General features: G+C 39.9%; 1 protein-coding gene across 1 annotated transcript in view; it reads left to right on the top strand.

Annotated features, from left to right (window-relative positions):
- Positions 1-22,660, top strand: part of IL23R (interleukin 23 receptor) — an 84,123-nt gene that overhangs the window by 38,508 nt on the left and 22,955 nt on the right. The window contains exon 7 of the mRNA XM_004483684.4: positions 12,869-13,025. Within this exon, the coding sequence (XP_004483741.1) occupies positions 12,869-13,025 (157 nt within the window). The remainder of the gene's footprint in view (positions 1-12,868; positions 13,026-22,660) is intronic.

Raw genomic sequence — 22,660 nt, 5'->3', positions numbered from 1 at the left:
TTTGCTGTTTTGATTGATTACCCCACCCATCAATTGCCTAGGAGGGTCCAATGATAAAGTCCTTGGGAAATATCCGGGGCTTCTCCTGGCTTCTGGAGGAAGTCTTGTTCTGAAAGGCAGAATCTTGTGGGGGGTTCTTTCAGCAGCCATCTTGGGGTTATTGATGTCCATGTGGACTCTGCCAGGTTCCAGATCCATCTATTGATTCCCTATCTTACTAGCTGGCTTCAGTTACAAGAACAATTTTCCTATGTGTAGATTGATACCAGGAGTGTCTGCCCTCTCCAAGGAAAGTTATGTGAACTTAACCTTGGGACTTTGATGTAACTACCATGTCAGAAAACAACACAGTGCGATTCCCATATAGAAATATATGTATTATAGCAGTGGCAGCATCTTGTGGCATCACCAGAAAATATTTTAAAAATCACAGAGCTAAACAAAGCCACTCCAAAATCCATTATTTACCTGACCATCATACTGGACCCCATTCTAAAGAGGGAAATTTTAGTTGATCTGCTTTCTGTCCATCAAATACAGATGTTTTAGCACTAAAAATCCTCTGCTGGGTTTTTCATTACATCCTGAAAGTATGTATCAGATATTTATTGCTATAATTATGTGTAACAGACCACCACAAAAACTCAATGACATACAACAATGAACATTTATATCTCACTGTCATTGGGGTTGGGTTGATTTAGGCTGGGCTTAGATGGGACTAGGCATGTGTGTTTGCAGTTCAGCTGGTTCACTCATTTGTCTGAGGATGGACTTCCTTCTACATGTCTCTTTGTCTTCTTCTGGGAACCAATGGGCTAGCCCAGGCATGTTCTTGCTATAGCGATGAAGAGAGCAAGGCACTCAAACTCACACTGTCAAGCTCCTTTCAAGTACCTGCTTGCGACACACCAGCTTTCTCTTGGCCCAAAGCAAGACACATAGCTAAGCCCAGAGTCAGGGTAGGAGGGCACTCAAAGCTACATGGGAAAGGGCAAGGGTATAAAGGACAAGGAAAGAATTGGACCATTATTGCTGTCTACCTTGAAATGTAATCTAGGTTTCTCCCACTCTGCTGGACCAATTCCTGCTAGGACATCAGTACCTTTAACAAACTCCAAGGACACTTTTATTTATTTATTTCCAATTGATCCTTTTTGTTTGTTATTTTATTTTTTAAATATACGTTAAAAATTTTTTAAAAACTTAGATGACATAAATGTTACATAAAAACCATAGGGGATTCCCATATGCCTTTCTCCCTACACCTCCCACATTTTCCCACATTAGCAACATCCTTCATTAGTGTGGTGCATTTGTTACAATTGATGAACACAGTTTGTAGCATTGCCAGTAAGTGAGGATTATAGTTTACATTGTAGTTTACACCTTCTCCCACACAATTTTGTAAGTTATGACAAGATAATGTAATGGCCTGCATCTGTCATTGCAATGGCATTCAGGACAATACCCAAGTTCAAGGACCCTTTTAAGGTCCTCATTCTACTCTAGCATTTGACAGTGTTTACTGCCTCCTTGAAAATGTCTCTTCTCTCTGTTTATTCCTGATTCAAGAATGCTTTATTTCTCTACTCCTATCTCTGACTATCCTTTCCTTTGTAAATCCTCTTCTCTGTCAAATTCCTAAACATTGATCTTCTCTTCACACCCACTGTCTCTCTCTCCTCACTCTACTGATTTTCTCATCCACTGCCCAGACTGCCACTCTATCCATAGGCTGGAGCTTGGAACCTTCACAACTTTGCTGAATGCCAGACCTGCATTTATAGCTATTTGTTGGTCATCATCCTGGGCTCAAACTCATGTCAAAAACTGAGGTTACAATCCCCAGGAGCAATCCATACCCCTTCCAAGTCCCCTAGCTCAACAGCAGTGGCATCCTGCCATACACATATCTCTATTATAGCATTTGGAAGATTGTATAATACTTATTTGCTTACATGACTATTTCCCCCATCCTTTAACTATTAGCTCCTGGAGGCCAGGGCTGTTCCACAATCATATATTTTTTTAATTTGCTTTGATTTTTATAGGATCTAGCTAATGCAAAACAGTAGCTATTATTGCTGTTATCGGCCTTTAATGATACCAACAGCACTGATAATAAGGCGGGGAAATTCTGGCTGAAAGTTCAAGTAAATGCATTGATGGTGGCTCATTTCTCCAATTAACCTAGACCAGGACACCAGCACACTTTTTCTTAAAGGACCAAACATTAAATATTTTAGGCTTTGTAGGCCACAAGGTCTTTGTCTCAATTACTCAGTGCTGCATTTGTACTGTAAAAGAAGTCATAGACAATGCATAAATGAAGGGTGTGGCTATGTTCCAATACAATTTTATTTTTGGCACTGAAATTTGAATTTCATATGATGTCCATGTGTCACAAAATATTCTTTTGATTTTCTTTCAACCATTTAAAAATGTAAAGGATACCCAGGCCATAGTTTGAAGACTCTAAACTAGACTGTGGAGCATCAATTCTTTTCAGGGAAAGGCTGATAGAACAGTATACAGATAGAAAAGGATGAAATCCTTGGCTTTTCCATTTCAGAAGTCTAAATGCTGGTTTAAGACAAAAGCTTTAGAAGATTCTATCATTCTTGATGGCTAAGTTTTCCAATTACCACCCCCTTTCCTTCCCAGGGAAATACTAGATAAAGATTACCTAGGCCAAGAGAGGAGGAGGTTGGTGGGAAGGGAAGGAAGGGACTAAAAGAGGTTAGACACTGGTGGATTACTGAGAAGGGTCCCTTCATTGTGCACCAGATCCTAGGTTGGGAGTAGGGGGAAGTGGGGATTATAGAGCGCTTAGGATATGTTAGTGATTTTCCTTCTCTTCCCCTAAGGATGTTCTAAGAATTGAGATACAACCCTAAAAAAAGTCTCGCAAACTAATGGGGATTACAGTTCCACGGCTCCTCCTTTCAGAATTGAGGCTCCAAAGAGAAATTTACCACTATAAAAAAAATAAAGTTGTATTTCTTGCACTCTTGAGATCATACCTTCCACTGAGGCATGCCTGAAGGGCTTGTTGACTGGATCCTCCCTGACACCCAGAGTGAACTCTTTGAAGCCTCTTTCGCCCTTACCCAAACTATTAGCAAGAAAATGGGTCTGGAGAGCTACTTAAGGCAAGTCATTTTTCCCCCAGGGAATTTTCATCAATTTTTTTTTTCCCTTTATACAAAATCTGATTGACTTTTTGCCCTTGCCGTGGCTGTCTTCTGCTTTGGGATTCCCCACTTCCCCATGCCCCAATTACTACAGTCTTATTATTAGCCACTAACCACTAACCATAAGCAATACACTCTCTCAATTGTTTCCCCTCAAGGTTTCTTGTAGTTTCCTTACTGCACGCCTGACCGAAACACTAAGAAAGAAGAACTCTGGGGAGTGACTGGAGGGTCAGGACATCATTGAGCATTTCAGTTTGATTGTATCCACTCGTCATCTGACTGTGCTGCAGTCAGCTTGTGTAATCATGCTCACAAAGGAATAGGTTGTGCTGGTAACTGCTACTGGTGAGGAAATGAGCAGGTGCTATATTTTATAAAGAAAATACTTATTTTTAACATGTATTCTAAGTAGAGAATTAAGTGTCCAGTTAGTGGATTCTGCAGATGAAATGCCTCCAAATCTATTTCACCCCTAAAAATTATCATGAGCTTTCGAGGCACCTCTTGAAGAGTTTTGGGGAGTCCCCCAATCTTGTCACAAGGGTTTCCTTCTCTTTGGGGATATCTGTTGGCAGATGGTCTCCTGTCCAGGTGAGACTCATGGGGAAGGCAGGGCTGTGGCAGGAGATACACATAATCTTTTGGAACCTCTCTCCCTGAGGAGGTCTCCCCCTGGGGGTCCCACTGGCTACCAGGTGGGGCAGAGGGCATCTCACCGTGAGCTGGAAAAAGAGCCAGGCATGGTGAAGGAAGGCTTCGCACAGGGCGCTGCCACTGACCACCCACTGCAGAGCCAGCACCTCCCCGGGCTCTCCAGACCCAGCTGGAATCTGGGGGAGTGAGGTCTGAACCTCTTGGCTATGGGCCAGGGCAAAAATTGATTCGCCCCTGCCCCTTCCCTTGGCTACCTTCCACGCGCAGTGGGTCTCGGCCAGGTGGCTGGCCGCCGAGGAGGCACCCTTGAGGTAGGGAGGTGGAAGGAGGCTTGACCAGAGCTACCTTCAGTGGCCTAGGATGTGATGGGGTGAAGAGGATGGGAGGGCGAAGAGAGGTTTAGGGTGTCTGGAGGTGATGGGAGTATGGATGGAGGAAGAGAGCCATGTAAATAGAGGTAAGGGGAGTTGATGCGGAGAAGGCAAAGGTGGGGTCGAGGTGAAGAGAACGATGATGAAGACAAGTGGAGGAGGGGACCAGAAGCACGAACAGAAAAGGTGAGAATGTGGATGGAGGAGAAGAGCGTGCATGCACGGGACCCCATAAGCAAGGAGGACTGCAGGGGTGAGTGTGGATGGCGGAGGACAGAGCATGGGCAAGAGCGGGAGGATGGGTCAGCAGGGCAAGGCGTAGGAGAAAATAATGTACATGCAGGGAGAGGGTGTGAGGTCAGAGGAAGTGAGAGGGTGTGGTCAGACAAGGTGAGAGTGGGTGTAGAGGAGGTGAGAAGGTGTGGTCAGAGGTGATAAGAGAGTGTGGCTAGAGGAGGTGAGTATGGCCAAGGGTGGAGAGTGTGATCAAGTCTCCAAGTTTGGAGGTGAGGATGAGTGTGCACAACCAGGAGAATTGCATAGATGGAGTTATGGGGAAGATGGAGGAGGAAGAGAAAGATGAGAAAGGAAGATAAGGACGGAGGAGGTAGGAGTGAGTGTAGAGGCAGTGAGCGGGTATGGTCAGAGGAGATGAGAGTGTGTGGTCCGAGGAGGTGACTGTGGAGGAGGTGAAAAGGTGTGATCAGAGAAGATGAGAGTGTGTGGTCAGAGGAGGTGAGTGTGAGTGCAGCAAGGGACGGAGAGTGTGAACAAGTCCTGGAGTTTGGAGACAAGGATGAATGTGCACAGAGGGGATCACAGGAAAGACAGAGGAGGAAGAGAAAGATGAGAAAGGAAGATAAGGATGGAGGAGGTGAGACAGCAGAGAGAGGCGGCGGGAGCAGCTGGACAGCCCCAGGTTCCAGGTCTGCCCGGGCTCCAGCCTCACTCGGGGCATCTGCTGGTCAGGAGGTGAGACTGTGCGCGGGCAGGGCGAGGAGGCATCCGGGGATGGAGCCTCGATACTCAGGACCTCCCCTCCGGCCCCCACAGCCCCAGCCACATCCAGGCTTCCTGGCGCCCACGGAAAAGGCCGCCTCCATGCCATGTCCTGGATGCCTCTTTCCTCCAAGGCCAGGGTGGCTCCTCCGGGAACTGAAGGGGTGGGGAGAGGCCCTGTTAAAAATGCTGGGGGGAGGGGAGTGGTTGTAGCTCAATAGCTGAGCACCTGCTTCCCACGTAGGAGACTTTGCTCCTCGGGCCCTCAGAAACAAAACAAAACAAACAAACAGAGGAAAAAACAATTCTCACTGGGGAGCAGATGTAGCTCAGTGGTTGAGCCTGCTTTCTATGTACAAGGTCCTGGGTTCATTCCCCCATACCTCCTTAAAAAAAAGAAAAAAAAAAAAGCGGAGAGGAAAAAAATGAAAAAAAGCAAAAAATTTGAACAAAACAGAAAATAAAAAAATAAAATAAAAATGCTGAGGTGAGGGACTCAGATTCCCAGAAATACCTGGAGAGAAAGTCTAAAGATCTCCACGGCCTGTGGCCTGGTCTGGTCTTGGTGATGGGCTCAGGGCTGGACTGGGCGCCTGTGTCCCAGCGTACAGGGACTGAACTCGGTTCCAGCCTTTGCAGGAGCCGTTCCCTCTGCCTGGAAGCCCCTTCCTTCCCCTGCCAGCTTGATCTCACCCTCAGGTCTCAGCTCAAACGTCACCTCCTAAGAGGGGCCTCCCAGCCCACCCCCAGGGAAGCAGCCCCCCTCCCCGTTTCTGTCCCTTCTTTTCAAGCACTTTCACTTTCGTACAGTGCAATGACACTTCTGCAAGCATTTGAGCTGGGCCTATTTCTCCCTAAGGCCCGGCCAAGGATTTATCCCAGCAACAAAATGCCCTATTCGCCGAATCTCTCCCAGGCTCTGGGACGCTGTGCGGAGGCAGCACGTTGCTCTGAGCCTTTGTCACATCTGGAAATTCCGAGTGATAGCTTCATTTCACAGATGGGGAAACTGAGGCTGAGAGTGAGGCAGGCAATTGCTGGGAGAGAGAGCCTGCAGTAGAGGGAGGACTCAAACCTGGATCTGTCTAAATGCAAAGCGCCTCCCCACGCCAAGGGCCTGGGAAGGGGCAGAGTAGCGGGAGCCGGCTTCTAGGGGTACCTCTTGGTCTGAAACTGGGTGGGGAGCCCAGTTCCGCCCCTCGGCCCTACTCAGGGTTGGCTGGGGAGGGAGGTCGCGGTAGTTGAAAATCCCCTGAACTGAACCGGAGGCTCGTGCATGGGTGGATCAGAGTGAGCAACAGACAATGCTAGGCAGTAAGGGTGTAAGTGGGTGGGTTTGCAAGTGATTTGCGTGCTGTTGGCAGATCGTTTGCATGCGAGCTGTATATCGCCCCTTCCCAGCCTTTCTGTCCTCCCGCCAGAGATTGTGACCACTTGGTGACAAGAGGCTGGTGAAAATGACCCTGTGGGGTTTACACTGACAGGGGCCGGAGTGCTAGTCTGCCTCATGCCTCAGGCAACTCCCCCTAGGTTACTTTGCCGCGGTGGGGAAGGCGAAAAGAGGAGCGCAGGTTCGAGCGTGGAGCACCTGTCTGGGGTCAGCCCCGCCCATAAGGGGGTTCCCTGCGCACCACAGCCTTGCTGCCCTCTGGCGCACAAGCGGAATTCACCGAGGAGTGAGAGCGGTCCACAGCCTGGAGATACGCGGATAAACGGTGGTGAGTGGGGAAACCGTAAGACACCAAGCGGGGACCGGAACTCGGGTCCAAGTCGTGTGCGTGGGTGGAGTATTAAAAAAAATTATAATGAAAATACATGCACAGTTTCATGTAGTTTACATTTCCAAGGCACTGCCAAGTTTTAAAGATTTATGTTAAGATTTGCCTTAAAATTTTTTTTTGAAATAACTTTAAACTTACAGGACAGACACAAAATAATACAAAATTAATACAGAAAACTCCAATATACTCCCCACCCAAATACCCAGATTCACCAACTTCTAACATTTTGCCACATTTCTTATATTTACCTACATACCTTCCTATGTTTCCCTCCATTCATCCATCAATAGCTCTATTATCTACCTTCTAAACATTTGAAAGTAGACTGCATGCATCATGTTCCTCTAATTCTTAACACTTCCATGTACATTTCCTGAGGACACTCACATATGTAACCTTATTAAGTACAGCTATGAAGTTTTAGAAATTTAACCCAGAAGCTTACATTTGTCCTTTTGCATCTTGCTTATTTCACTCAATGTGATGTCCTCGAAGTTCATCCACGTTGTAATGTGTATCAGAACTTCATTCTCTTACAGCTGAATAATATTCCATTATATATATATGCATTTTATTTATCCATTCATCTATTGGTAGACACTTGAGTTGCTTTCATATCTTGCCTGTTGTGAATAATGCTACTCTGAACATCAGTGTGCAAATAACTGTTTAAGTTCCTGCTTTCATTTCCTTTAGCCACACACTCAGAAGTGGGATAGCGGGGTCATATGGCAATTTATATTTAACTTTTTGAGGAACTGCCAACCTGTTTTCCACAGCAGCTGTACCATTTTACACTTCCACCAACGATTTACAAGTGTTCCTATTTTTCCACAAACTTGCTAGCACTTGCTATTTCCAGTTTTTTAATAATAGTCATTTTCATGCTTGTGAGGTGGTATCTGATTGTGGTTTTGATATGCATTTCCCAAGTTACTAATGATGTTGAGCATTTTCAAGTACTTATTGGCCTTTTTAAAAAATTATCTTCTTTGGAGGAATGTCCGTGCAAGCCCTTTACCAATTTTTCACTTACGTTGTCTTTTTTTCCGTTGAGTTATAGCAGTTCTTTATTCATTTTTGATAGTAAACTTTTATCAGATAAATGATTTCCAAATATTTTCTCCCATTCTGTAGGTTGTCTTTTCACTTTTTTGTTAGTGTCCTTTGATGCACAGAATTTTTTATTTTTGATGATAGTCCATTTATCTTTTTTTCTTTCATTGCTTTGGGTGTAGAGTCTAAGAATCCATTGCCTAATACAAGGTCCTAGAGACACTTCTTTGTGTTTTCTTCTTCTAAGAGTTTTATAATTTTAGCTCTTACATTTAGGTAATTGATCATTTTGAGCTAAATTTTACACATGGTAGGAGGTAGGGATATACTTTCATTCTTTTGCATGTTGATATCTGTTTTTTCCAGCACCATTTGTTAAAGAGACTATTATGTTCCCATTGAGTGCATTTGGGACCCTTCTCAAAAATCAACTGGTCAACTATTAAAAAAAACCCAGAAAACTACAAGTGTTGGAGAGGATGTGGAGAGATACAAACACTCACTGTTGGTGGGAATGTGGAATGGTACAGTCACTGTGGAAGACAGTTTGGCAGGTCCTAAGGAAGTTAAAGAACTGCCATGTGGCCAGCAATAGCACTACTGAGTCTAAGTCCAGAAGAACTGACAGGGCACAAACAGACATTTGCACACTGCATGTTCAAAGCAGCATTATTCACAATTGCCAAAAGATGGGAATAACCCAGGTGTCTGTCAACTGTCGAATGGATAAACAAATTGTGATATATGCACATGATGGAATAGTATTCAGCTGTAAGATGAAATGAAGTTGTGAAGCATTCGACTACTTAGATGAGCCTGGAGGACATTATGCTGGGTGAAGCAAGCCCGGCACAAAAGGGCAAATACTGTATGACTACACTGTTATGAACTGAATAAAATGAGCAAACCTGTGGCATTAATAGCTGGAACTTAAGTCACCAGAAAATAGAATGGGTTAGAGAATGGAAAGCTAAGGTTTATTCTGTGCACAACTGGTAAAACGGTTGTTTGGAAATGTTTGGAAATGAATAGAAATTGTGAAAGCACATCATAGTGTTTGTAATCAGCAGTGCTAATATATGGGTATGATAGTGGTTGAAAGGGAAAGTCTACAGTCATGTTTATCACTAGGAGGAAAGCTAAAAAATGAAACATGGGTTTATACAATAGTAAACCCTCTTGTGAAAAGTAAGTGTGGTTAATTGTGGATATGTAAGAATGTTTTCTGCTGAAGCAGAACAAATGTAAGCAAGTGTTACAGAATGCTACTATCAGGGTGGTATTTGAGCAAAATTACAACCAAGGCAAACTATGGGTTTGTTTTTTCACATTTGGGGCCCCATGCCCTTTCACATGAATTTGATGTTTAGCTTTCTTATTTCTGCAAATGCTGGAATTTTTATTGGAATTGTGTTGAATCTGTAAATCATTTTGGATAGTATTGACAGCTTAACAATGTCTTCCAATCCACAAACATGGAGAATCTTTCCATTCATTTAGGTCTTCTTTAATATATTTCAGTAATGATTTGCAGTTTTCTGTGTCTAAGTCCTTACATCCTTAGCTAAATTTATTCTTATATATTCTATTATTTTAGATGCTATTGTAAATGGAATTGTTTTCATGATTTCCTTCTTGGATTGGTCATGGCTGGTATGTAGAAACACCACTGGTTTTTGGGTATTGATCTTATACCCGGCCACTTTGCTGGATTAATTTATTAGCTCTAGTAGTTTTCTTTAAGATTCTTCAGTAGCTTCTATGTATAGGATCATGTTATATGCAAATAGGGAGAGTTTCCTTCTTCCTTTCCTATTTGGATACCTTTTATTTCTTTTCTTGCCTAATTGTTCTGACTAGAAGGTCCATTACAATGTTAAATAGCAGTGGTGAGAGTGGGCACTTGTCTTAGCCTGGATCTTGGGGTGTATGTTTTCACCAATATGATCTTAACTGTGGTTTTTAAAATAAAATATACGTTTGGGGTTTTTTTTCTGATGTACTGGGGATTGAATCCAGGTCCTTGTACATGGGAAGCAGGTGCTCAGCCACTGAGCTACATCTCACTTCATATGTTCTTTGTTGTCATGTTGAGAAAGCACCCTTCTGTTTTTAGTTTTCTGAGTATTTTTATTAAAAAGGGGCACTAGACTTTGTCAAACATCTCTTCGGCAACAATTGAGATGATCATGTGGCTTTTTTCTTAATTCTATAAATGCTGTATATTGCATTGATTTATTTTCTTAGGTTGAACCACCCTTACATTCCCAAGATAAATCCTGTTAGGTCATGGTGTAAAATTATCAGATTCAGTTTGCTACTATTTTGTTGAGAATTTTACATTTATGTCCATAAGGGATATTTGTCTATAATTTTCTTTTCTTGTGATATTTTTATCTGGTTTTAATATTAGGGTAATGCTCCCCTCATCAAATGCATCAAGATGTGTTTTCTTCTCTTAATTTTTTTTTGGAAGAGTTTTAGCAGGTTTGGTGATAATTCCTCTTTGAATCTTGGTCAGATTCACTGGTGAAACTATCTGGTCCTGAGCTTTCTTTGTTGGGAGGTTTTGATTAACAATTCAATCTCTTTACTTATTATTGGTCTGTTGAGATCTTCCATTTCTTCTTGAGTCAATTTAGGTAATTTGTGTGTTTCTAGGAACTTGTTTGTTTCATCTAGGGTTTTTAGCTTGTTGATATACAATTGTTTATAGTATCTTCTTAGAATCCTTTTTATTTCTGTGGTCAGTAGTAATGTCCCCATTTCATTTCTGATTTTTAAATGTGGCCTCTCTATTTCTTTGTCAGTCTAGCTAAAGGTTTGTCAATTTTATTGAGTTTCAAATAACAAAATTTGGGTTTCCTTGATTCCCTATTATTTTTCTACTCTCTATTTTATTTATCTCTGCTATACTCTTTATTATTTCTTTTCTTCTGTACACTTAGTGTTCAGTTTGTTCTTTTTCTGGTTCCTCCAGGTGTGAGGTTAGGGTACTGATTTGAGACCTTTACTCTTCTCAATGTATGCATTTAGAGCTATAAATTTTCCTCTCAGCACTACTTTTGCTGTATCCCAAGTTTTGGTTTGTTGTGTTTTCATTTTCATTTGTCTATAAGGTATTTTTTAGTTTCTCTTATGATTCCTTCCTTGACCATTGGTTGTTTGAAAGTGTGTTATTTAATTTCCACATATTTGTAAATTTTCTAGTTCTTTCTCTGTCATTGATTTCTGGCTTCATTCCATTGTGGTCAGAGAGGATATTTTGCGTGATTTCAATCATTTAAAATTTATTAAGGCTTATTTTGTGACCTAACATATGGTCTATCCTTGAGAATGATTCATGTGCACTTGAGAAGAAAGTGTATTCTGCTTTTGTTGGATGAAGTCTTCTATATATGTCTATTAAGTCTGGTTGGTTTATAATATTATTTAACTCTTTCCTTATTGATTTTCTGTATAATTGTTCTATTCATTATTTAAAAGGTATATTCTCCTACTATTATAGTGTCCTACTATTAATGTAGAACCATTTATTTCTCCATTCAAATCTGTGAAGGCTTGCTTCATATATTTTGGGGTTCTGTCACTGGGTGCATATATATTTAAAATTGTTATATCTTTTGATGAATTGACCCTAAGATTGGCTTTTAACAGAATCCTTGAATGAGGTTGATAACTTGCCTTGTTTTAAATCCATAGTTCTTTTTCTTTCATTAGTGTCTGCTGACTGGTTTCTCCCAGTTTCTGCATAAATGCATTTGTAGACATATTTCATGTTTGCCTAAATATCATGCCTTATTTTTCTTGGCAAATCACTTACTAAAACCAAATGCCTTGGTTTTTCTCTCCCAACCAAACCAGCTTGTTTGGGAGTTGTTTTTCATTATGTGTTTTAGCAGGTTGTAGTACCCAGAAAAATGATTTGTAGATTTCTTCCTCAGCTATTTTCTTACTTATCTTCTGCTGGATTTTCAGTTAAAAATCCTTAAGTGTTTCTTTTGCTTTCTCTCTTTCATACACACAAATACATATGCACCATGTAGTATCAGTATAAATCTGTAATAAGGACCAATCTAACAGCTTACCTTATGAATAGTTTTTTTCTAAAATCATCATTAGCAAATGAAACTGTATCATCATGTAAGAAGAATTATCAATCTAAATATCCAACTGCAGAGAAAGAGAGACTGGAATCAAACAGTTGTGATAAGTCCTTCTGCTCCCACACCATTAAAACTAGCCATTTCAATATTAAAAGTATATTATATTTTGGGCTTTCTTTCTTTTTTTTGGCTTTATAAAAGGTATTTATTTGGGGTAGGAGCTCACAGTTACCAGGCCATGAAGTGTAAGTTACTTCCCTCACCCAAGTCTGTTGCCATGTGTTGGAGCAAGATGGCTGCTGACATTTGTGTGGGTTCAGTCTTCCTGGGTTCCTCTCTTCCAGGGCTTGTTTCTCTCTGCCAGCTGTATACTATCAGGTGACCGGCTTTGTCTCTGCTCCTCTGTGTGCTTTCTTCCTGGCTCTAGCTCAAAACTCCATTTTGGGCTTTCTTGAGATATAAAAGCTGAGAGAGTTGTCAAGCTCAAAGCAATATGTATTTCACCTTTAAAGTTTAATAATACATATTTGACTATTTATGATAAAACATTAAAAAATATGACTATGTTTTGTATAAAGTGTCCTATTTCTCTGCTTTTCCAAGGTCTAGAAGAGTGCCTGGAACATAGTGGGTGCACGAATCATTTATTCTAAATGTAATAATTGTTCATTTTTTAAAGCCATTTCTTCCTTTTATTATAGGTTAAAGAATTTGACATGAATTTTACCTATGTACTACAGTCAGAATTCTACTTGGAGCCAAACACTAAGTATGTATTTCAGATGAGATGTCAAGAAACAGGTAAAAGGTACTGGCAGCCATGGAGTTCACCCTTTTTTCACACAACGCCTGAAAAAGGTGAGCATATTTACATGTTTTATCTTAATCTTTTCTTTTGATTTCTTTTGTATACTGACCAAAATATATAGTTTTTTCTCCTCAATGTCTGTCAAAATTGACAAAACTGTTTTGGGGCAAGTAGTAACATGTAAATTGTCATTTTGCTTTATATTTTGTTAAGACTGATGACTACAATTCAGGTAATGGTTCTCAAACTTTCTTGGTCTAATAACCACCTGGGGTGTTTGTATAAGATGAATGTTTATCATCTCTGCTCCTAGAGAGACTGATTCCACAGGTCAGTGAAGGAGGAGTGCTCAAGAGTCAGCACTTTTTATAAACATTCTGAGTGATTCTGAGGTGCATCATCTAAGACTTTGTCTTTAAAAACATTATTCTACTGAGGAAAAGTATATTTAAGAACTATATTAAATCCTTTAAGCCACTCTGGTAAAATATATTCTCCTAAAGAGACACAAATCACATGATATCAATAAACTTTTATTCCTACTATATGAAAAGCAATCAGAAAGAATTATAACACTTAAACATGGCAGTAATTAACTTTCCTTCAACAGTAGGGTCTAGCTAAGGTATGACTTATCTTTAGATATTTTCCTGCTCTTAATATGAAAGTTTAAATTTCTATCTATTTACATATATCATTCAATAAAACCTTAGCCAAATAGATACCTATTGTAATCAAATAATAACATGGATCTATTGTAGTTGTCCTAATATAGTTGTCATAATACTCCACAGTAGCCCCCATTAACCTGAAGATTTCTCCCTACTCTAGGTAGCTTATACACAAGATATAAAATTTTATTCTCAGAACTGAAGGACTTCATTATAATGACAGTATTGTTAACATTATTATTATTATAACACCATGGAATTGTGTTTTATGTTTTTCAAAGCACTTTGACATACATTATAGATGATGCCAGCCAAATAAGGAGAAAAGCCTGACTAGCTGAAAAGCTCCTTTGGCACCCTCTAATGTCCATATCTTAGAAATACATTATTAAGGGTATCATTCACAATATTGTACAAATTTAGGTTTTTGGGGGGCTAGGGGAAGTTGATGTGGCTCAAATGGTTGGGCACCTGCTTCTCACATGGGAGGTCCTGAGTTCAGTTCCTGGTGCCTCCTGAAAAAAACAGAAAAAGCAAACAACAAGCAAAACAAATGAAGGAGACAACTCAGGGAAGCCAATGTGGCTCAGTGGTTGAGTGCTGGCTTCCCATGTACAAGATCCTAGGCTCAATCCTCAGTCCCTGGTACCAAAAAAAAAAAAAAATATATATGATTTTTAACTTAGGATATCCTGTCTTAAATTGATATTATTGAAAATTTTAGGTCTTAAGTGCCCAACAGTCAGATTTTAGTTGCTACCCCAATTATTTTGTAATGAACTCTACAATTCTAGCAAGATTATTCAAATTGATAACCAATATTTACTTACTACTTAGGAAGTACTGCTACATATGACTGTCTGACCTTTACACCAACCAAATTTGGTAGTGTAATTGGCACTCATTTTATAAATGGGGAAACTGAGGCATGGCTTGCTAAAATAGCACATTGCTAGTGGGTAATAGCATTAAAATAGCACAAAAATATATGCATTTTCCCCAACAGTCCTCAACAATCTCATCAATTTCTTTCTTTAAGAAATTACATCAGAGTGAAGGGTCAGCTTAATTAAATGTTCAGCAAATTAAGCATAGGGCCACAAATGTTTCTTCTTTAAAGATAAAGGTTTTTAATCTCAGGTAGAAGGAAATAGAAATACCACAGCTACCTTAAAACAAATCTAAATTTATATTCTTTGCTGGTTTCCCAAGGTGGGGGGGGGCTCAGGAATTATTTAAGAAGCAAAATAACAGCTAAATAAAATATCCCTGAAAAGTTGCATCCAACCAAGTTTAACAAGTTAGCTAAGAGGAACTATAAATATTCTCTTCATGCAAATTCCTTGGTAAGATACATTAAACAAGAAACAGTAAAGTATGTTAAAGAATATGCTAATATAAACATTTTTAAATGTTATATTTCTTCTGTTTGAAACGCACTGCAAATTCATTGCGTAATTCTATAATCTAGAAATAATGACTACTTACATTTTAGTGAATTTAATATTAGTTTTTTTCTGATATAGGTGTGTTTTTTAATATTGGTGCTGTGCTGTTTATACTGTTTTATATCCTGATTTTCTTAGTTAATCCACTTTGTTGAGTTTTTACAAACCTGTTTAATGGCTGCACAGCATTCCAGTTTATGGATGTATTGTAATTTATTTAATTGTTTTCCTATTGAAACACTAAGATGTTTCCCTTTTTTCTTTTTTATTATAATTGAACAGGTTTGTATATAAACTCTCCTTATTTCTTTACACCCAAGAAAGAATTAAGCATGTTTTAGGATGCTTATGCATGTTGCCAAATTGCTTTATAGTAAATCTCTGATTTAATGGCAATTTTTAAAAGTATTCATGAAAAGATTGTCATCCATTTAGTCAGTCATCTAATATTTGTTTAGCTTCAGCAATATGCCAGGCACTTGCTAGGTGCTTACAGAACCTCAGTGAGATCCCTGCCTACATGAAGCTTAATTCTAGAAAAGAGAAACAATAAAAATGATAATAAGTAAGCCAATTATATTGCATTATAAATAAAGATGTAAACAAAAGCAGTAAGAATAAACCTCACAACTGGAGTTTGAATTGCCTCACAATAGAAAAAAAAAAAGAGGATATAATTTCTTTAACACTTTAGTTAACTAACTTGTTTGATAATAAGGATTTTTGGACAACCAAACTCTCCTGTTTATTACAGGTTAATTTATTTATGAAGAAGCACAACCCAGGCAAGAATGCTCCCTCCATTCAGGGAACTCCTGTTTTAGGCTCTAAAATTCCTAGGATTCCTAGGATCCTAGAGACACCGAATTGATGCCTCTCAAAGCGATGTGCTTTCAGAATTATAGTCGGATTTGCCACAGGGCACATCATGAAGGAGGTGTGGCTTGACTGCAGGCCCCTCCCCCCCCCCCCCCCCCCGGCTGTCTTCCACATCACTTTCCCTCTGGATAGTGCCTTTCCTTGACCTGTAAAATCCCAGTCTCAAAAATAAACCAAACAAACTTATTCATAGTAAGGGTTAAAGGTTGTAAGCTTTTTTATTTTTTATTTTTTTAAAGATTTATTTATTTATTTATTTCTCTGCCCTCCCCCCCCCCACCCCGGTTGTCTGTTCTCTGTGTCTATTTGCTGGGTCTTGTTTCTTTGTCCGCTTCTGTTGTTGTCAGCGGCACGGGAATCTGTGTTTCTTTTTGTTGCATCATCTTGTTGTGTCAACCCTCCGTGTGTGCGGTGCCATTCCTGGGCAGGCTGCACTTTTTTTCCAAATTCTACTCAATTTATTCATTTTTTAAAAAATATTACATTCAAAAAATATGAGGTCCCCATTCACCCCCCCGCCCCCACCCCACCACTCCCTCCACAGTAACACTCTCCCCCATCATCATGACACATCCATTGCATCTGGTGAGTCATCTCTGGGCATCGCTGCACCCCATGTCCTGTGGTCCACACCATAGCCCACATCTCCCACGTTCCATCCAGTGGGCCATGGGAGGACATAAATGTCCCACAATTGTCCCTGGAGCACCACCCAGGACAACTCCAAGTCCCGAAAATGCCTCCACATCTCATCTCTTCCTCCCATTCCCCACACCCAGCAGCCACCATGGCCACTTTTTCCACACCAATGCCACATTTTCTCGATTATTAACCACAATAGTTAATGAATAGGATATCATTAAGTCCACTCTAATCCTTACCATATTCCTCCTTCCTGTGGACTTTGGCTTGGTAGTGTCCATTCCACATCTATGTCAAGAGGGGGTTTAGATTCCACACAGATACTGGATGCGATCCTCCTGCTTTCAGTTGTAGGCACTCTAGGCTCCATGGTGTGGTGGTTGACCTTCTTCAACTCCATGTTAGCTGAGTGGGGTAAGTCCACTAAATCAGAGTGTAGGAGCTGAAGTCTGTTGAGGCTCAGGGCCTGGCTATCATATTGTCAGTCCAGAGATTCAAATCCCCTAGATATATCTTAAACCCCAGCACCAACTACAATTCCAGTAAAGTAGCATGAAAGTCTTGTGAAAAGAGATCCCATCTGAGTCCAGCTCCATCAAGCAGAAACACCAGCTCCAAAGAAGGGTCAACTGACATGGCAGTGAACCCCATCTGCCATGACCATAGAACCTGTGGGTCCTTTTAGCCCTCAAAAGGACCAATACCTGGGGTTGTATCTACTTTATCTGTCTCTGAGACTCTGCTCAGGTGTGCATAAGGGCAATCCTTCTGACAACCTCCAGACTCTTTTTTAGAGACTCATAGCCATATGAACTCATTTGTCCTTTCCATTTCACCCTTACTTTAGGTCAAACAGCATTTTTAACTCCTGTTATTATATGTAGACAGGGATATTCTGCAGGTCTGCATTGAACCTTTAATTCAAGGTCATTTTCTATTTACGTCATCAGCTGGTACTTGGTAGTGATCCCTCAGTGCCAGGGAGGCTCATCCCCAGGTGTCATGTCCCACGCTGGGGGGAAGGCATTGCATTTACATGCTGAGTTTGGCTTCAAATGTGAAATGGCCACATTTGAGTAACACGGAGGCTGTCAGGAGGGAACTCTTAGGAACAGTGCTGCTCTAGGCCTTGTGCTTATTTCAGGTGTATAAACTCACAAGCATAGTCATTAGTATCAGGGGCTCACTTTTGGACCCTCATTCCTTCCTGGTCCTTACTGTTGCACCTGGGGGACTGCTGCTGCTCCCCTAGGAACCACGACAGAGCCCCCCCAGCCAGGAACCCAGTACCCCACCAGCTGTTGTTTTTAATTGTTTCCACTATGAGTATATCCAAACATTTCCATGCACCCTGGACACATGCCCTGTATAACTCCCTGTCAACCATATATCGGCTGTCAATAACATCCCATACCAGTACTCCTCCACTGCCATTGTTGAACCACTCTGTGATCCAAAATTTCCTGAAAAGTGAAGCCCAATATAATGTCAGGTTCCCTTACTAGTAAAATGGAATATAGCGATGAGTTTAAAGGTTAGCTATAGAATACATATTGATTTGGAAAAATTCTACATCCTATCTTTTTCTTTTATTTTTTCCTAATTATTGAGCTTCTCTTCACAAGAGCCCTAGATCACAGTAATTCATCTATACAATATACGTACTCCCACATATCCATTATAAAACCTTTTCCCTTCCACAGCAATAATCTTTTAACTTATGCATATCATATTTACTGAAACTGATGTACAGATATTGAGACAATAGCTTTCAAACAAGGTAACATTTGTGTTTACATTGTGTTTCATACTTTAGGCTATACAGTTTTCTAAATTTTTTAGTTATCCTATGTTTTACATTATGGTTTACATTATTAGTCTGTCGTCCCCTATATGTTTTTGGTGTAATATTACATGTTTTATATCCATCCTCATGTACTCTTGTGAAACACTTCTTTTGCCCTCACATTTACTTTGGTTCCATCTATTCAATAAATATTTACCCCTCCCCTTGGGGCCCACAGTGTCAGTCAATCTTCATTTCTTGAGAAGCCATGTTCAGTGATACTTGCAACAGTGTTGAGGGCTTGACTTTCTCAATTGCCCTAATGCCCTGGGAGCCACCCTTTCTCTTGAGAGATACAGTTCCCTCTATTTGATGGCATTAGTCCTCCCCAGGATGTGGGTCTACCTTCACTTTCATTATATGGGTCTCTACCCAATGGTATAACCCACTCTGGCAAAATGAGCATTCAGATATTCCCTAGGAGTCTGTTCTGCATCAGATTATCCCCTTTGAGTATCTTAAACAGGTAACTTTCTTAATTATATTTTGAAAAGGTTTTCTCAGCATTTTACTTTCAACCAACACCTGACAATCTCCTATGCTCGTATGTTGCCCCTCCCTCCCCCAAATTTCTTGGGCAATATTACCCATCCGCCCATCCCTAGCCCCCCTCAAACCTGCACAGCCCCACCCAAAGGTAACCCTATGCCCCCATTTTATCTCTTCCTTGTGCACATACTTACCGCCAGCTCATCATAGATTTCGCCCATGTAGATGTCAGCTTACATCCTTCCTCTACCCTCCCCCCCCCCCCCCCCCGATTTCCTGTAAGCCTATCTTCCAGTCTCTAGCTCTCTGAGGCAGCTTGCTTATTTCATATCATTGAGGTCATGAAGTATTTGTCCTTCAATGCCTGGGTTGCTTCACTCAAAATAAGGTTCTCAAGATTCATCCATGTTATCACGTGTGTTTGTAGTGTATTTGTTCTTAAAGCTGAGTAGTATTCCATTGTACATATATACCACATTTTATTGATCCACTCATCTGTTGATGGGCATGTGAATTGATTCCAACTTTTGGCGATAGTGAACAATGCTGCTATGAACATTGGTGTGCATATATCGGTTTGTGTCCTTGTTTTCAGTTCTGCTGGGTATATACCCAGCAGTGGTATTGCTGGGTCGCATGGCAAATCTATGGTTAGCTTTTTGAGAAACGGCCAAACTGTCCTCCAGAATGGTTGGCTCCTTCTGCATTCCCACCAGCAGTGGATGAGTGTTCCCATTTCTTCACATCCTCTCCAGCATTTGTACTCTTCTGTTTTTTTCATAGCTGCCAATCTTATGGGAGTAAGATGGTATCTCATTGTAGTTTTCATTTGCATTTCCATGATACCTAAAGATTTGGAGCATTTTTTCATGTGCTTTTTAGCCATTTGTATTTCTTCTTTGGAGAAGTGTCTGTTTAAATCTTTTTCCCATTTTTTAAATGGGTTGTTTATCTTTTTATTTTCTAGATATAGGAGTTCTTTATATATGCAAGTTATAAGTCTCTTATCAGATATATGGTTGCCAAATATTTTCTCCCATTGTGTGGGTTCCCTTTGTCTTGACAAACTCCTTTGAGGTGCAGAAGGCTTTAATTTTGAGGAAGTCCCATTTATCTATTTGTTCTTTTGCTGCTTGTGCTTTTGGTGTGATGTTCATGAATCCATTTCCTATTACAAGGTCTTGTAGATGTTTCCCTACACTGCTTTCCAAGGTCTTTATAGTCTTGGCTCTTATATTTAGGTCTTTGATCCATCTTGAGTTGATCTTTGTATAACGTGTGAGATGGTAATCCTCTTTCATTCTCCTACATATGGATATCCAGTTCCCCAGGCACTATTTGTTGAATAGGCCATTCTCTCCCAGTTGAGAGGGTTTGATGGCTTTATCGAATATTATATGGCTATATATATGAGGTTCTATATCAGAACTTTCAATTCGATTCCATTGGTCTGTGTGTCTCTCCTTATGCCAATACCATGCTGTTTTCACTACTGTAGCTTTGTAGTATGCTTTGAAGTCAGGTAGTGTGATTCCTCCAATTTCGTTTTTCTTTTTCAATATGTCTTTGGCTATTTGGGGCCTCTTTCCTTTCCAAATAAATTTCATAGTTAGTTTTTCTAGTTCCTTAAAGAAGGCTGTGTTGATTTTTATTGGGATTGCATTGAATGTGTAAATCAGTTTTGGTAGGATAGACATCTTAATAATATTTAGTCTTCCTATCCATGAACAGGGAATATTCTTCCATTTATTTAGGTCTTCTTTGATTTCCTTGAACAGTCTTGTATAGTTCTCGGTGTATAAGTTTTTTACATCTTTAGTTAAATTTATTCCTAAATATTTTATTTTTTAATTTACTATTGTGAATGGTATTTGTTTCTTGATTTCCTCCTGATCTTGCTCATTATTGGTGTACAGAAATGCTACTGATTTTTGCACATTGATCTTATAACCTGCGACTTTACTAAACTCATTTATGAGTTCTAGAAGCTTTGTTGTAGACCTCTCAGGGTTTTCTATGTATAGGATCATGTCATCTGCAAATAATGAAATTTTGACTGCTTCCTTTCCAATTTGAATGCCTTTTATATCTGGTTCTTGCCTCAGTGCTTGAACAAGTACTTCTAAGACAATGTTAAATAGAAGGGGAGAGAGTGGGCATCCTTGTCTTATTCCTGACTTTAGAGGGAAGGATTTTAGGATTTCTCCATTGTAAACGATGTTGGCTGTAGGTTTTTCATATATACTCTTTATCATGTTCAAAAAATTTCCTTGTATTCCGATCTTTTGGAGTGTTTTTATCAAGCAATGGTGCTGTATTTTGTCAAATGCTTTTTCTGCATCTATAGATATAATCATGTGATTTTTTTTCCTTCAATCTGTTTATATGGTGTATTACATTGATTGATTTTCTTATGTTGAACCATCCTTGCATACCTGGAATGAATCCCACTTGGTCGTGGTGTATAATTCGTTTAATGTGTTGTTGAATCAGAGGACTCACACAGGAGAGAAACCCTATAAATGTAATGTATGTGGGAAATCCTTCTACCAGAAGGGAACCCTCACTGTACATCAGAGAACACATACTGGGGAGAAGCCCTATGAGTGTAACGAGTGCGGGAAAAAAAAAAATTAGCAAGTATTTTGTTAAGTATTTTTGCATCTAGGTTCATTAGAGAAATTGGTCTGTAATTTTCCTTTCTTGTGGTGTCTTTGTTTGGCTTTGGTACTAGGGTAATGTTGGCATCATAGAAGGAGTTAGGCAATGTTCCTTCTGTTTCAATTTTTTGGAAGAGTTTCAGCAGGATTGGTGTTAGTTCTTTCCGGAATGTTTTGTAGAATTCACCTGTGAAGCTGTCTGGCCCTGGGCTCTTCTTAGTTGGGAGGTTTTTAATGACTGATTCTATCTCTTTACTTGTGATTGGTTTGTTGAGATCATCAATTTCTTCTTTCGTCAATATCGGCTGCTTATGTGTTTCTAGGAATTTGTCCATTTCCTCTGAATTGTCATTTTTGTTGGAATATAGTTTTTCAAAGTATCCTCTTATGATAGTCTTTATTTCTGTGGGGTCAGTGGTGATATCTCCTTTCTCATTTCTTATTTTGTGTATTTGCATCTTCTCTCTTTTTTTCTTTGTTAGTCTCGCTAAAGGTTTGTCAATTTTGTTGATCTTCTCAAAAAACCAGCTCTTGGTCTTGTTTATCTTTTCAAGTGCTTTCTTATTTTCTATTTCATTTAGTTCTGCTCTTATCTTTGTTATTTCCTTCCTTCTTCCTGTTGGATTACTTTGTTTTTTTTTTTTTCTAATTCCTCCAAATGTGCAGTTAGTTCTTCAATTTTTGCTCTTTCTTCTTTTTTGCTGTATGAATTTATGGCTATAAATTTCCCTCCCAGTACTGCTTTTGCTGCATCCCATAAATTTTGGTATGTTTTGTTATCATTATCATTTGTTTCAAGGTAGTCATTGATTTCTTTTGAAATTTCCTCTTTGACCCACTGTTTTTCTAAGAGTGTGCTGTTTAATTTCCATATCTTGTTGCCAAATCTGGGTCTCTGGCCCTTGCAGATTTCCAGCTTCACTCCACTGTGGTCAGAGATATTATTTTGTATGATTTCGATCTTTCTGAATTCATTAAGCCTTTCTTTGTGACCTAGCATATGGTCTGTCTTGGAGAATGATTCCTGTGCACTTGAGAAAAATGTATATC

Source organism: Dasypus novemcinctus, chromosome 9 (assembly GCF_030445035.2).
Source record: "Dasypus novemcinctus isolate mDasNov1 chromosome 9, mDasNov1.1.hap2, whole genome shotgun sequence".
NCBI classification, from domain to species: domain Eukaryota; kingdom Metazoa; phylum Chordata; class Mammalia; order Cingulata; family Dasypodidae; genus Dasypus; species Dasypus novemcinctus.
Note: the sequence above shows the minus strand (reverse complement) of the source record. Positions and strands in the feature narration are given on the sequence as shown.